Below are 14,314 nucleotides of genomic sequence, written 5' to 3' on the forward strand. Positions count from 1 at the left end.
TTCTTTTCAGGCTTAGAAGACCCTTCATGACGTGATTCCTATTGACTTGTCTAGTTTCAACTCCCACAATCACCCCTGACCCGTCCCCACATGTCCAGCTCTGAAGGGTTTCCTGAACACCATGGGTCAGGTCTGTACTCCCCAGTACGTCTTCCTCATATGCATTGCTCTTGCAATTCTCCACCGCCATCCTCCCATTTGCCAAATGCCAATTCATTCTTCACGCAAGTCTTAGTTCCTCTGTGGAGAGACTTCTCTAACCCTTCCTCGGGCAAGTTAGATATCATGTTCCTGATTGAGTTCTGGTACAACAAGCAACTTGCTGAACTGTTTATGTCTGAATGCCCGTTTTCCTCCATGATTCAGCAAATATTTACCGAGCCCCTACCATATGCCAGACACTTCGGATGGAGTGGTGAACAAAGAAGACAATAAGCTGACGCTCTAGCAGGGGAGATGGAAAAAATGGATACAAATAAGAAAATTTCATAAAGAATGCTATGCTTATGAAGAAAATTAAACAGGACAGGGATTATAGAGTGACTAAAAGGAAGACATTTAGATAGGCTATTCAGGATGGGCCACTTGAGCAGATACTCAAAGAGAAGAAGGAATCCATGCAAAGATTTGGAGGAAAAGGGCTCCTAGGAAGTATACAAGGGGTCGGGAATGGGCTTGGCTATTTCACAGAACAGAAGCCGGCCAGTATGGCTGGAGTAGCGGGGGGTGAGGGGAAGAGTACCGGAGATGAGACTGGAGGACAGAGGTCAGCGAGGCGGAGAGTGCCAGATCTAATGTGGCCGGTGGGCCATGTGAAGGAGTTTGGATTTATCTCTAAATAGGATGGGAAACCTTTCCAAAAGTTCTTCCCAGTCCTCTCTCAGGGCATGGATTGCTGGGCCCAGGCCCTAGTCCTTAGCAATCACCCCTCTTACCTGATACCCAATGCCTAGTACAGAGTTGGATGTTAAATGTTATCTGTAGGAATGACTTTAAATTCTGGATGCATAGTCAAAATTATTCCCAAGGGCCCTACTTCCATGTGCTCAAAATTAGGGAGACTAAAGATGTCTGGATAACATTTCCACGTACAGCTCATATTGAGTATGGACCTCGACATTTTTAAAGATGCCAGCAAAATGATACGGTCTTTCAAAAAATGTAAACCAATTTTGGGCGCACCATTCCTGCAGAGTCCTCCTGACCTGAGTCTTTATCTTTGGCAGATGAACTAATAACATTCTAACAGAGCTTGCAGAAACCTTAAGAATACGTGAAGTGGCCCAGCCCTTGCTCCACAACAGTACACTGGCAAATCATCATTGCTACGCGAATAGGCATTGCTGCCGCCCAGCCTCTGCATGACACATGGTCTGCAACTTCTCTCACTCCTCCCCACTTAGCTAAGGGGGCCCTCACCAGCCCCGGCAAAACCTCTTTTGTAAAGCTTTTCCTCCCACACCAACCCAAGTTTACTGTCTCCCTCCCTCTAGGACTTCGTGCCTGTGCCCCCATTTCACCAAGTAGATTAGTTCTGGGAAACCATGGGCCTTCCAAAAGAATGAGACTGAAGCAAGTGCAAGATTTTGGTTTTTGCCACCTCTGCTGGAATTGCAGTCCTGAGGAGGACACTGCTCGTCTCCCTGTGGCCCAATATAGCAGTGAGTGAACAACTCTTGACTTCATTCAATCACAGTAATTTCTAACACCATTCATCATTGGGGAAGCTCCTTCTAATCCTCTGGATCTATTACTTTTTTAGGTATTGCATGTTTCCAGATTTACTTATCCTTTCAAGTTCTAAAGAAACCACACAGATCATTCTATCCCTTTTCAAGTCAGAAAATCTTTTTCTCTGATTTGTGGGCACCCTGGCAAACTAGAACTTGCAGTCCTCTATTTCAACCCAAGCTCTGATTTTTCTCTCCCAAGGTCCTAATTAGTCACAGTATCCAGAGGAATGGGGTGTTACCTCATGTCAACAAGGAGAAAGTTCTCAATATGCCATATTTGGCAATGTATGCCATAAACAGATTCCTGACTATTCCTAGACTGTCCAATCTATAGAAATCATACCACTCTTCATTTAATACTTACATTTTTGTTTCCCCTTCTGCAGGGAAAAGGACAGCAACATGCCTTTTTAAATTCCCCAATAGCAATAATAAACAGTAAAATCACTCTCATGCAGGTGATAATTTTTTTTAGCTTGATTCAAGAAACATATTTTAGGTACCTACCAGGTGTCAGGCACTGTTCTTTTCACAGTTCAAGTAATGGTGGCAGGATGGTAGAGGAAGGGCAAACGAGTCAGGGGAAGGGCTGAGATGAAAGGCAGGTGGATGTCTAGGAAGCTGAAAAGGCAGGTGGGAACCAGACCAGTGGGGTTCAAGGACCTCAGGACGACAGGCTAAGCTTAGCACTTGGACTGAATTCAGAATGTGATGGAAGACAACTGAAGTTACTTTAACTGGTACTAATGATATTACTTTAAATCAGCACTTTTTATGCTAATTAAATTTAATGTTCCAGATGTGAGCAGAAATATATGTGTTAAGTCCTTTATTTCTTCTATCAGAATTTTATAATTATTTCTAATGTATGTGTGTACACACACACACACACATATATATATACAAGAACATTTCTTCATTAGTACTGTAAACAGAATCTTTTTTCTTTTATTTTCTAGCTATATAACTGTGGCTAAAGGAAACTGATCTTCTGGATTTTTCTGTATATATCGCTTTAAGAATGGTATTTTTATTTCTCCATCTTTCTCACATTTTAGCTGTCATTACTTTCATGTTCCACTTTATTATTGTGTGTTTTTAAAACATGATAACAAACAGAAATAGTCATAAAGAGTTGTTCTATGTTCATTCTATTGTAGAGCTTTTTCCTAAAAAATATTATTGATTTTTCTACTCTTTGTATATGGCACCCTCTACTCTTAATCTATTTTTTGAGTTTTTGTTAAGAATGGATTAATTTCATCAAATGCTTTTGATGTCTCAGAGAGCTACCTGTACTGCTTTTCCCCATTGATGTCAAACATTATACTCATAGTTCTTCTTGAATTATAACAGGCGTGACAATTTTTTTTGTAAACAGCCAGAGAGTAAACATCTTTGCCTTTTTGAATCATATATGGCCTCAGCTGTACATTCTTCTGTTTCTTTTAACAACCCTTTAAAAATGCAAAAACTATGCTTAGCTTGTGTGCTGTCCAGAAACACATCACTGGCAGCAGGATTTGGGTCTGCAGGCCCCAGTTTGCCCAAAGAGTCCCTGTTGCATTTCCTCCTCCCCTCCCAGCAAAGCAGGGTTATAAACTGGCTGTATTACTCTTTGTTAGGACTCCAGAAAGACTTCAGGTGGTACCTCGTAAATCCCACCAGCTAGACAAAAGTACTACTAAGAATTTTGTGGGCATTATTCCACACAAGCTTTACATGCCTGAAGTAGAGAGGTCTGTTTCAAAAGCAATCACAGATGGGGCTTTTGGGGAATGCGGTGTACTCCATTAAAATTCAGAGGAAACCCATAACATTTTTAAAGAAAGGTGTATTATCAAAAAATACCAATAGCTTGGACTAAAAGGAACAGAGACAATTCAAAATGAATAGAGACCACTGGGACCCCACTTTTCTCCAGGTGTGAAGCAGGGTAAGAAAGCTGCACATTATAAGCCGTCTCTTATGGAAAAGAGAAGATGCCTTGGAGGATGGAGCCCAGAGCCCTGGAGAACCACGGATTAGGGAAGCACTCCCACAGAAGAGAACATCCCCTTCCCCAAGAATGGGGTCATGCTTGCCAGGAGCTCAGTGGATCAGTGACTACTACGTGTCTCTGGTCACTCTCCTTTTCGAATACAAGTATCTAGTGTGGTTAACTTGTCCCTACTCATCACTGTATACGGGTGAGTGTGACTTTTGTGTTGACAGGTCTCTCAATCAAGAAGAGTTGTAACCAAAGCACTGCACCTGGAAGCCTCATCTGCATCCAGAACTGATACATATCATGAGATCAGGAACTTCAAGCCTGATGCCATGAAGGGACGATACTTTGAGAGTCTTGTGGGAGAAGGAGTGTGGGAGGAATGCTAATAACTGTGGCCAGAGAGGAGATGATGGTGGATCAAATATGGCCACAAATTATCTTCTCCTGAAATGATGGAGTCTATGCTCCCATTCTTTCATTCTGTGCTGGCCTTATGACTTGCTTTGACCAACAGAATGTGGCAGAAGTGATGTTATGTGACATCTTGCAGCTTCTGTGCTCCCCTCTTGGAATCATGCTTCCACAAAACCATGGAAAGAAGCTGAGCCTCACCTACTGAAATCGGAGAAGCCATGTGGATGAGAACTGAGGCAGCCTGGTCAATGGCCCCCTCCAACAGCCCTGTCTTCTGCCAACAGACTGCACATTCAGAGGTCAGCCCAGCTGACACCACAAGAAGTGGAGGCCGTGATCCCAGCTAGGTCTACCTGAGCTGCCAACTCACAGACACACGAGCAAAGGAATCCTTGCTGTTTTATGCCACTTAGTTTTTGGAACGTGGTCTGTTACACAAGCAATCACCTGATATACTCATTGCTCGGATCTACTAGCCTGGGAGTGAAGGGAGATAACTCACCAGATTACCTGCTCTCTGTGGGTAGCAGCACCGTCTAGTGGTCAAGCGGATACTCTCACTATGCCAAGAAGTAGGAATACCAGCATCCCCCCTACTCCCTCATTCCTGCCAAACTAATCATGAACAGGTAGATCTTGGCATGTGTGTAAACAGAATCTGCAGACTAAAGTAGTAAATTAAAGTTCACTTATTTTAGAAGTCTGCATTATTTTCCTACTGAAATAATTCTCGCTGATAATATTACCAATGACTTGTCAAATCTGAAGAATAATTTTCATTGCCTATTTTCTTGCTTCAAAGCCTCCTCCATGTAAAAAACAAAACGAAACAGACAAAAACCTCCCCAATGTTTTACGCCTCCTTAATATGGTACATGGGGCTTGCCACCACATAGCCTCTGCCTTTCAGTCCTCTCACCGCCCAAACCGCACATACAGCCTTTGCTCTAACCCACTAAACTCCTGTTAGGTCACTGAATGGTCTTCCTTCTCTAGCCTCCAAGGTCCACATTTGCAGTTCCCCTGGTCCAATGCTTCCTCCTTTTCTACATCACTAATTCCTACTTAGAGATGGCAATTTCTCTAAGAACCATTTCCTCATGGCCCTCTCCTTTGCACTCCCCAAATACTTTCACACTGTTCTGTCATTAGTGCCTTTTATCAATCTGTCTGTCTCTTCAAAAGCTAAGAGCTTCTAGTAAGGACAGTCTCTGTTCTTCTATCTCTGTATCTAGCAGAGGTGCTGGCATTTAGTAGATACTTCATGGTCCGCTGAATAAACCAGGGAATGAACTGTGTAGCGTATTTCTAAAGGTCTGATATTTTCCTATTATACTTATTATATATATTACAATGGTAGGTCATTTATGTAGTACTATATATTAAAGTGACAATACTACAAAACTGTAGGAAGAAAAAAGTACTCTCTTTACACAGAAAACAACTGAAAAAGAAGCCTACTATAATTTTTAAATAATGTTTTGTTGATAAATATATAACCTTTTCCAGCGAAACTTCATATTTTACTCAGCAAAATAAGTAACAACTTTTTTTTTGGTCATAAATAGCAAAAGCTATACTTTTATTAAAATCCTCTTTCTACCATAGCTGGGAGTTGTGATTGTTCTTTCATTTCCTGTGTTTAAATGAAACAGACTCACTCCTCGTTCAGTGGGAAGTCTGGCAGGCTAGTCAGTCTACTATAGGTGAGAGAAGCGAGGAGGGCCAGCCACATTGCTCTGGCTGCTCTGAGACACACCCAGATGCCCCTTGCTCGGAGGACACTTCAGTGTTGGGACCCTGGACAAGAGCAGAGATGGCCCCTCAGAATCCTGGCATTTAGAGGTTGAAGGGATTTTCACAGGCACAGCAACCACTAAAACTTGGGAGCCTTTAAAGATAGCGCTTGCCAGGACCATTTCCTTTCCTAGGACAGTAGCTGCTACAATTTGGGGAATATAAGGAAGAGCGCAGAGGACCATAGGGAAGGAAGGGAAAACAGAATGGAAAGAATTCAGAGAGGGAGACAAACCATGAGAGACTCTGGACTCTGGGAAACAAACAGGGTTACAGAAGGGAGGTGGATGTGGGGATGGGGTAACCAGGTGATGGGCACCGGTGTTATATGTAACTAATGAATCATTGAACACTCCATCAAAAACTAATGATGTACTGTATGTTGGCTAACTGAACATAATAATAACAAAAAAATAAATCTAGGTAAAGGGTTGGCTGTGTGGCCCTTGGAGAGGGTTGCAGAGGCCAAGTACTGCCTGCCATTAGTCCATTTAAAAATAAGTAACAACTTTATAGAGCATTCATAAAGTGTGAACAGATATGGAAATTTATATATTGAAGTTTTAAAAAGTAGTATTTATCACACTTGTGTTGGTAATAAATTATTGTGATTTTCTATTACATCAGAATTAAGCTGTATATATTTATAACCAGGGTATAGAAAAAAATCAGAAACTATTATTATCAATTGATATATGAAAACAAATACTTTTTAAGTTGGAAGAGATCTTTTAAGTTATCCAACTTAACATATTTAAATTGTTCCTGATGAGGATACGGAGATCTGAAGCAGTTAGGTCACAAACTGATGTCACCCATCTCATTGAATACTGGTGCCAAGATTAAAATCTAAGATAACTCTTCCTTTTTCGGTTGGACAAACTTTCTTTCAAAAAACCTGTAGAGGCCTGCATAAAACTTCAACCATGGGGGCGCCTGGGTGGCACAGCGGTTAAGCGTCTGCCTTCGGCTCAGGGCGTGATCCCGGCGTTATGGGATTGAGCCCCACATCAGGCTCTTCTGCTATGAGCCTGCTTCTTCCTCTCCCACTCCCCCTGCTTGTGTTCCCTCTCTCGCTGGCTGCTGTCTCTATCTGTGTTAAATAAATAAATAAAATCTTAAAAAAAAAAAAAAAAAACTTCAACCATGGCATCTTTAACCATTGAAAAGAACATATTTTTGCTATTTAAGGAGAGCTATCTTTTTCTTTTTCTTTTTTTTTTTAAAGATTTTATTTATTTATTTGACAGCAATAGAGACAGCCAGCGAGAGAGGGAACACAGCAGGGGGAGTGGGAGAGGAAGAAGCAGGCTCATAGCGGAGGAGCCTGACGTGGGGCTCGATCCCAGATCGCCAGGATCACGCCCTGAGTCGAAGGCAGACGCTTAACGACTGCGCTACCCAGGCGCCCCGAGCTATCTTTTACTGAAGAAAAAACAGATTAACATGTCTGTATATAATAAATCATGACCAAATGAGGTTTATCCCAGGAATGCAAATGACTGTTTCAACATTTAGAAACCATCAGTGTAATTCACCCACATTAACAGAATAAAAAAAAAAAAAGATAGTCTCAGTAGATTCAGCAAAGGCATTTGACAAAATCCGATATCCATTCAGGATAAAAATCCTAACAGGTTGGGAATAGACGAGAACTCCCTTATTCTGATAAAAGGCAGCTAAGAAAAATCCAGAGCTAACATCATGGTTAATGGAAATACTGAATGATTTCTCTCTAAGGTCAGACTCTAGGCAGGATGTTCACTCTCATCACTTCCACCTACCTTTATACTAAAAGCCAATGCAAACGGCAAGAAAATGAATTAAAAAGTACACAAATTGGAAGAGAAGTAAAATTATTATTCACAGATGATTTGATTGTGTACACAGAAAACCCTAGGGAATCTGCAGAAAAATTTCAAAATAAGTATAAATAAATGAATTCAGCAAAGGCACAGGATGCAAGGTCAATGCACAAAAATCAGTTATATTTCTATGAGCAAAAAATGGCAGAAAATAAAAACTTTAAATGCCACGTATGATAGCATCAAAAATAATAAAATATTCAGAATAAATTTAACCAAAAATATACAAGACTTCTACACTGAAAATTAAAAAAATATGGCAGAGAAATTAGAGAAGACTCAACAGATATTTACACCATGCCGATAGACTGAGAAACTCATCATTGTTGTTAATTTTCTCCAAATTGATTTCTGGATTCAATGCCATCACAACTGAAATCCTAGCAAGCATTTCTACAGAAATAATAAGCTCCTTCTAAAATTTATATGGAAATGCAAAGGACTTAGAATAGTCAAACATTCTTGAAAATGAAGAACACATTGAAGAACTTACACATCTAATTTCTGGACACACTATAAAGGCCAGAGTAACCCAAACAGATGATAGATAGTGGAAGAGAAGAGTCTAGAAATAAATCCCAAGTATATGGCGAATTGATTTTCCACAAAGGCGCCAAGGTTACTCAGGGGGGAAAGGGCTGAGTCTCAGGAAGAAATGTAGCTGGAACGACTGGGTAACTGCACAGGGACGAGGGGGAAAAAGGAACGGTAGCTCCGGCCTCACGCTGTACACAAACATTAACTCAACATGGATCGCAGACCTAAAATAAAAATACTAATTAAAAAGCTTCTAGAGAAAAAAAAAACATAGGAGAGTATCTTTGCAACTTTGGGATGCAAGATAAGGATTTCTTAGGACACAATACACACTATTTACACAAAAAAATTGCTGTTCTAAAGGCATTGTTAAGTAATGAAAAGGCAAGCCACAAAGAACATATTTGCAATCCAACAAAGACTTGTATCCAGAATACACTAAAAAAAAAAAAAAAAAAAAAAAACTGCAACTGGATACTAAGCAAACAACCTGACTTTTAAAATGGGCACAAAACTTAAATAGACATTCATAAAAGAGGATGTACAATCGCCAATGAACACATGAACTAGTGCTCAGCATTATGAGTTTTTAGAGAAATGCAAATTAAAATCACAATGACATACTACTTCAAATTCACTTAGGACAGCTAATATTAAAAAGGCTGGCAATGTCAAATATCAGAGAGGATGAAGAACAACTAGAGTTCTCATACATTGCTGGTGAGAATGTGAAGTGGCACAACCACTTTGAAAAAAGAGTTTGGCACTTTCTTATAAACACCTACCTTTTGACACAGCAATTGTATGCCTAGATATTCACCCAGAAAAAATGAAAATATATTCACGCAAAGGCTTTTTTAAGAATGTTCACAGCAGCTTTATTTATAATAGCCGAATGGAAACAAAAGCCAAGTGGTTAAACAACAGGTGAATGGTCAAACAAACTGTGGTATATCCATACAACAAAATGCCGATCAGAAACAAAACGTGGTGAGTTACTGATTTCGCATAACGGATAGAGCTCTGGGACACAAGAGTACATACCACATGATTCCATTTATATGAAGTCCTAGGACAAGCAACACTACACTTAGATGTTAGAAATTAGAATTGTGGTTGTGCTGCAGTGGGGGAAGGAGAGGCTGCCTGAAAAGGGGCATCAAAACCTTTTTCTAGAGTGGTGCAAATGTTCTAAACTTTGATATAGGCTGTGGTTACACAGGTGTTTGTATTTACTCATTTAACTATACACTTTACATTTGCACATTCACTACATGTAAATTATATAGCAATAAAAAGTCTGTTTAATTATTTATACCAAATATCTATTAATAAAGTCCTTGCACAAAAGTGGAAGGGTAGGAGCTTCATTTGTCTCTTGCTCAGAGTACCCAAGAAGTGCTCCTATTCATGAGAAGCAGATATAAAGCTGAAGTTCCTCCTGAAATGCACAGCTTTGAATCTACTGTTTTGATTTGACCCTAAGTGATTAAAGTTGCACAATTAAATTCCCCTTAAAGATCCAAATTATCATTCTCCATTCCTGGTTTAACTAGTTAAATGTTGATTAGCCCTATTTTTTTTTTTTTAAGATTTTATTTATTTATTTGACAAAGACAGCCAGCGAGAGAGGGAACACAAGCAGGGGGAGTGGGAGAGGAAGAAGCAGGCTCCTAGCAGAGGAGCCTGATGTGGGGCTCGATCCCAGAACGCTGGGATCACGCCCTGAGCCGAAGGCAGACGCTTAACAACTGCGCCACCCAGGCGCCCCAAGATTAGCCCTATTTTTTAAATGGCTATCTATTTGCTCTCTACTTCTACTGTTCCTACTATCATTGCTACAGATATTCCAAAAGTGAATGACTGGGGAAGAGGGAACACAAGATACTACCCTAGGAAAAAATACTGTTGTAATTATGACTTGAATGATTTCAGTCATTTAAGAATACTTTAAAAGATATTTCATGACTTAAAAGAGAAAGCATACAACCTATAAAACAGAAAGTAGATTAGTGTTTGCTTAGGGCTGAGGGCGATGAGAAGGATAGGAGAGTGAGTGACAGTTAAAAGGTGCCAGGTCCCTGTCTGAGGTGATGAAAATGTTCTACAATGGACTATGTGACAGCTACACATATCTGTGATTATGCTAAAAACCACTGAGTTGTACATATGGAATGGGTGAATTCTATGATATACGGGTTATATCTTAACATCTACAGCTTTCATTAAAAAACCTACTGAGATTTTGATTAGGATTGCACTGGAATCTATACATCAATTTAGAGAAAACAAGTATCCTTACAAATATTGATTTTTCCAATACATGAAAATTATGTAGTCCTGCATTTATTTGGATTGTCTTTAGTTTCTCTCAACAAGGTTTTATAGAATTATGTACAGAAATCTGTACATATTTTATTAGATTTATTCCTGGGTATTTGATATTTCTGATGCTACTTATAGGGTATCCTAAAAAAAAGGGAAAAAGCACTGAAATGTTCTAATGTGGGTTAAGAAAATGAACAGAGCATGATAGGCTTATAAAATCATCAAAATTTTGAAATAAAAATCACTACACATGATCTAACAAATAATTTTTTCTAATTTTAAAATTTATTTATGGAAAAGCCATACGAAATATAAAAATTAAATTACATGAAGTCACGCACTTAATAAATAACATTCATGAAAAGGAGTAAAAATACATAATATTTTGGAAAGTACTCTGAAAAATTTCATGACAGGTGGACACCACAATGAACAAATACTCCCTGATATTTATTTCTTAGGTTCTGTAGCATATAGTGAAAACAGAGGCATTGTTTAATTTTAGTCTCTGTATTTACCCAATATACGTATTTATTAACAAAATGCTTTGATAGCAAAGAAATTTCAACAGTAGTTAAGTTTCTAACTAAAGCCAGCAACATTTGTAAGTTGAAAAATGTCTGTCATATTGGTGCTACAGAGACCTTATTATCTTTTCAAGTTAAATGAAATATTATCTAACTACATTAATTAGTCCCCTGAAAGCAGACAGTAAATTTTTTCTTTCATAAATATATATTTGTTTTTTACTAAAATGAAGTAAAGACACAAATCACATTTGGGCTGCAAGTTAAGCCTGTCTGAGTTATTTAATGTTCTGCATCTCAGTTTTTCATCCACAAAAGAAGGTTGGATGACATCTCTATTTCCCAACTAGCTTTAGAGTTCTGTTAATTCCATAATAAAGAAACAGCAAAATACTGTATGTTCAGACCATACTTTGAGCAAACACAATGAGGTATAAAAAACTGGACATATACAAGCTAAAGAACCCAATAATTATTGGTTTAAGGATTCTCTACTTTCACCCCAGAATTAGTAAACTCTCTAAATATAATTTACGCTAACCTTTCAAAAACATATCTGACATTTATTGAAAGTGCAACTGCTTTTCTGAATCATAATCTTAGGTCTCTACTAATAATCGCAGTTATCTCACACTGATATTAGGATAAAAAGCTTAATATATAGGAGGTCATTTTAGAAAAAAGGCCATTTATAATCCTAAGACATTTCAGACATTTTGAAAAGTATTCAAATAAACAGTATGTTCATAAATGGGGCCACTTGCTTTGTTGGAGTGATGTGAGAGATAGGGCTTTATCTCAAAGAAACTCTCAGAAACTACGCAACCCAGAAATTATGTATCTGTAATCAACTATAATATATTGGTGAAAAAATTATTTGATATGAAAATGTTACCTGATCAATGATAGAATTTAGCTTGGTAAGTAACAGAAATCCTCGGCCGTGGACAAGGTATTGTCCAAGGGTAGCCATGTGTGTCTCCTCCTCTTCTTCCTCCCTGGCCTCCACCCTCTGGATGACCGCATTGCAAAGCCGGTTGACATCCGTCAGAAATTCACGTGCCAATGAGTTACTGTCGATGCTCATGACCGAGCTATCAAATAAATATTACAAAAAAAGATTAGAGAAATAAAAATTTATGTTTAAAACTAAGCGTTTTTAAGGTTGTTTTATTTTTTTAGAATTTTTTAAAAAGATTTTATTTATTTATTTGACAGAGAGAGGGGCAGCGAGAGAGGGAACACAAGCAGGGGGAGTGGGAGAGGAAGAAGCAGGCTTCCTGCTGAGCAGGGAGCCCGATGCAAGGCTCCATCCCAGAACGATGGGATCATGACCTGAGCCGAAGGCAGATGCTTAACGACTGAGCCACCCAGGCTCCCCTAAGGTTGTTTTATTTTTAACCAAAGACTGACTTTAAATTATTGGGCATTGGTGCTTAACCCTATAATATTTTCAGACATAGTTCTGATCTAGTTAGGTGCTCCTTAAATATTCTTACATGGCAGAAATAAGTCATGGGTTTGATAATCCCTGAGCATAACCAAGAACAGGAAGTGAAAGCACCTAGATAGAAGATACACTAGTGAGTGGTAGCAGTTAAAGTAAATCCTGACCTTCTTAAATAGCTTCATTGTAGAATAAAAATAAACCCATTACTTATAAAATATTCTTCCTCTACATGGTTTAAAAATATGAATGGATCTTTTAAAAATATAAAGTGTTCTTCACATGACGGAACTGACAGTCAGTGATACACCCTCCCCCTCAACAACCAGGGTCCAGTTAATGGAGGGAAAAGGATTTATCATCAGGTAAATAAAGATAGAAGAATTCTAGAAGCTGAAGTTATGCCATTTCACTTCTTACTATACATTTAAATCAAAGGGCAATGTGACATTTTAAGATAAAAGAAAATAAAAAGGTAAAGCAGACGCTAGAGAAGAAAAATACCGATATAAAGAAAAAAAAATGTGTAACTATTTAGAAAGGAAAAATCATGAACGATAAAATTCCCAAAGAATTTCAAAACAGTTTCATCTTAGGGCTAAAAGTAATTTTGAGACATCCAGTAACCTTTAAAAATGTTTTAACCTGGAGAGATTAAATTAAATAAAATGCATATTGTGGAGTCCTTCTTCACCCATTTGGGGGGGGGGCGCCTCCTAGCCCCTGCTGAGAAGGCAGTGGACCACAGGACTGTGCCTATTGCCAAGGGACAAGGACTGCCTTTGAGCCCTAATCAACCGAAGCACAGCTGATTCAGGAGCAGCCAACAAACATGGGGCCGCGAGATGTGACTTGCATGATGCAGCTTGCAAAGAGGCATCCAGCCAATTAGGCTCCTTCTGTCTCATGGGAATCTGAATTAAGGGACAGAGCTGATGAGCTGAAAAGTCACAGAAAGATGGGCCTGTGGTAGTCATTATGAAGTAGTTGAGGCTCAGAAGAAGCCATCTGGGTGAAAATGAACCACTAGGATGCAAAGGGAAGCAGATAAACATGAAAGGAAGAGACCAAAGAAATTCCTAATACTACTTTGGTTCCCGTTCATTTTTGGGCCTTATGATTTAAGTCCTGGATTCCCATCAGAATTCTAGGTATTATTACAATAACAATCCCTTCTGTAACATAACAAAGATCATTATTTTTAAAATTATTGATCACTAGGAAAAAGTATAAAAAATGAAATGTACATTAGTCATTATCCCAAAATGTAGCAATACCCTCTCTTATATAAATATTGGCTTTTTATAAAGCTTTCATAAGGTAAAATTATTCAATAAATCAAATAATTTATAATTTATAATAATATAAACTAATTACATATTATAATATGTACATAATATAAAAACTTATTTATATTCAGTCCATAGTTATCCAATTTTATTAACTTATTTCGCCTAATTTGTCACAGATTTTAAGGTACATAATTATTTAGTGTACCACTAAAACAAATAACACTGCCAATTAAAGTATAACACAGTACCTTCTTATCACTTAGAATGTTCCATACAATATTACCTTCTAGGCCATCAAGACCACCCACCATGCACCATTTCTTAAGAGTGTGACACTACTGTTCCTGGGATTATCTTCCAAAGATGCTGACATCATTCTGTAAG

At 38.5% G+C, this 14,314-nt stretch overlaps 1 protein-coding gene across 1 annotated transcript in view; it reads right to left on the bottom strand.

Moving 5' to 3' along the window:
• LYST (lysosomal trafficking regulator) overlaps positions 1 to 14,314 on the bottom strand; it is a 187,660-nt gene that overhangs the window by 142,111 nt on the left and 31,235 nt on the right. The window contains exon 3 of the mRNA XM_040624366.1: positions 12,087 to 12,285. Within this exon, the coding sequence (XP_040480300.1) occupies positions 12,087 to 12,278 (192 nt within the window). The 5' untranslated portion in view covers positions 12,279 to 12,285. The remainder of the gene's footprint in view (positions 1 to 12,086; positions 12,286 to 14,314) is intronic.

The sequence above is a fragment of the Ursus maritimus genome, unplaced genomic scaffold (assembly GCF_017311325.1).
Source record: "Ursus maritimus isolate PB19 unplaced genomic scaffold, ASM1731132v1 scaffold_7, whole genome shotgun sequence".
In the NCBI taxonomy this organism is placed as follows: Eukaryota; Metazoa; Chordata; class Mammalia; order Carnivora; family Ursidae; genus Ursus; species Ursus maritimus.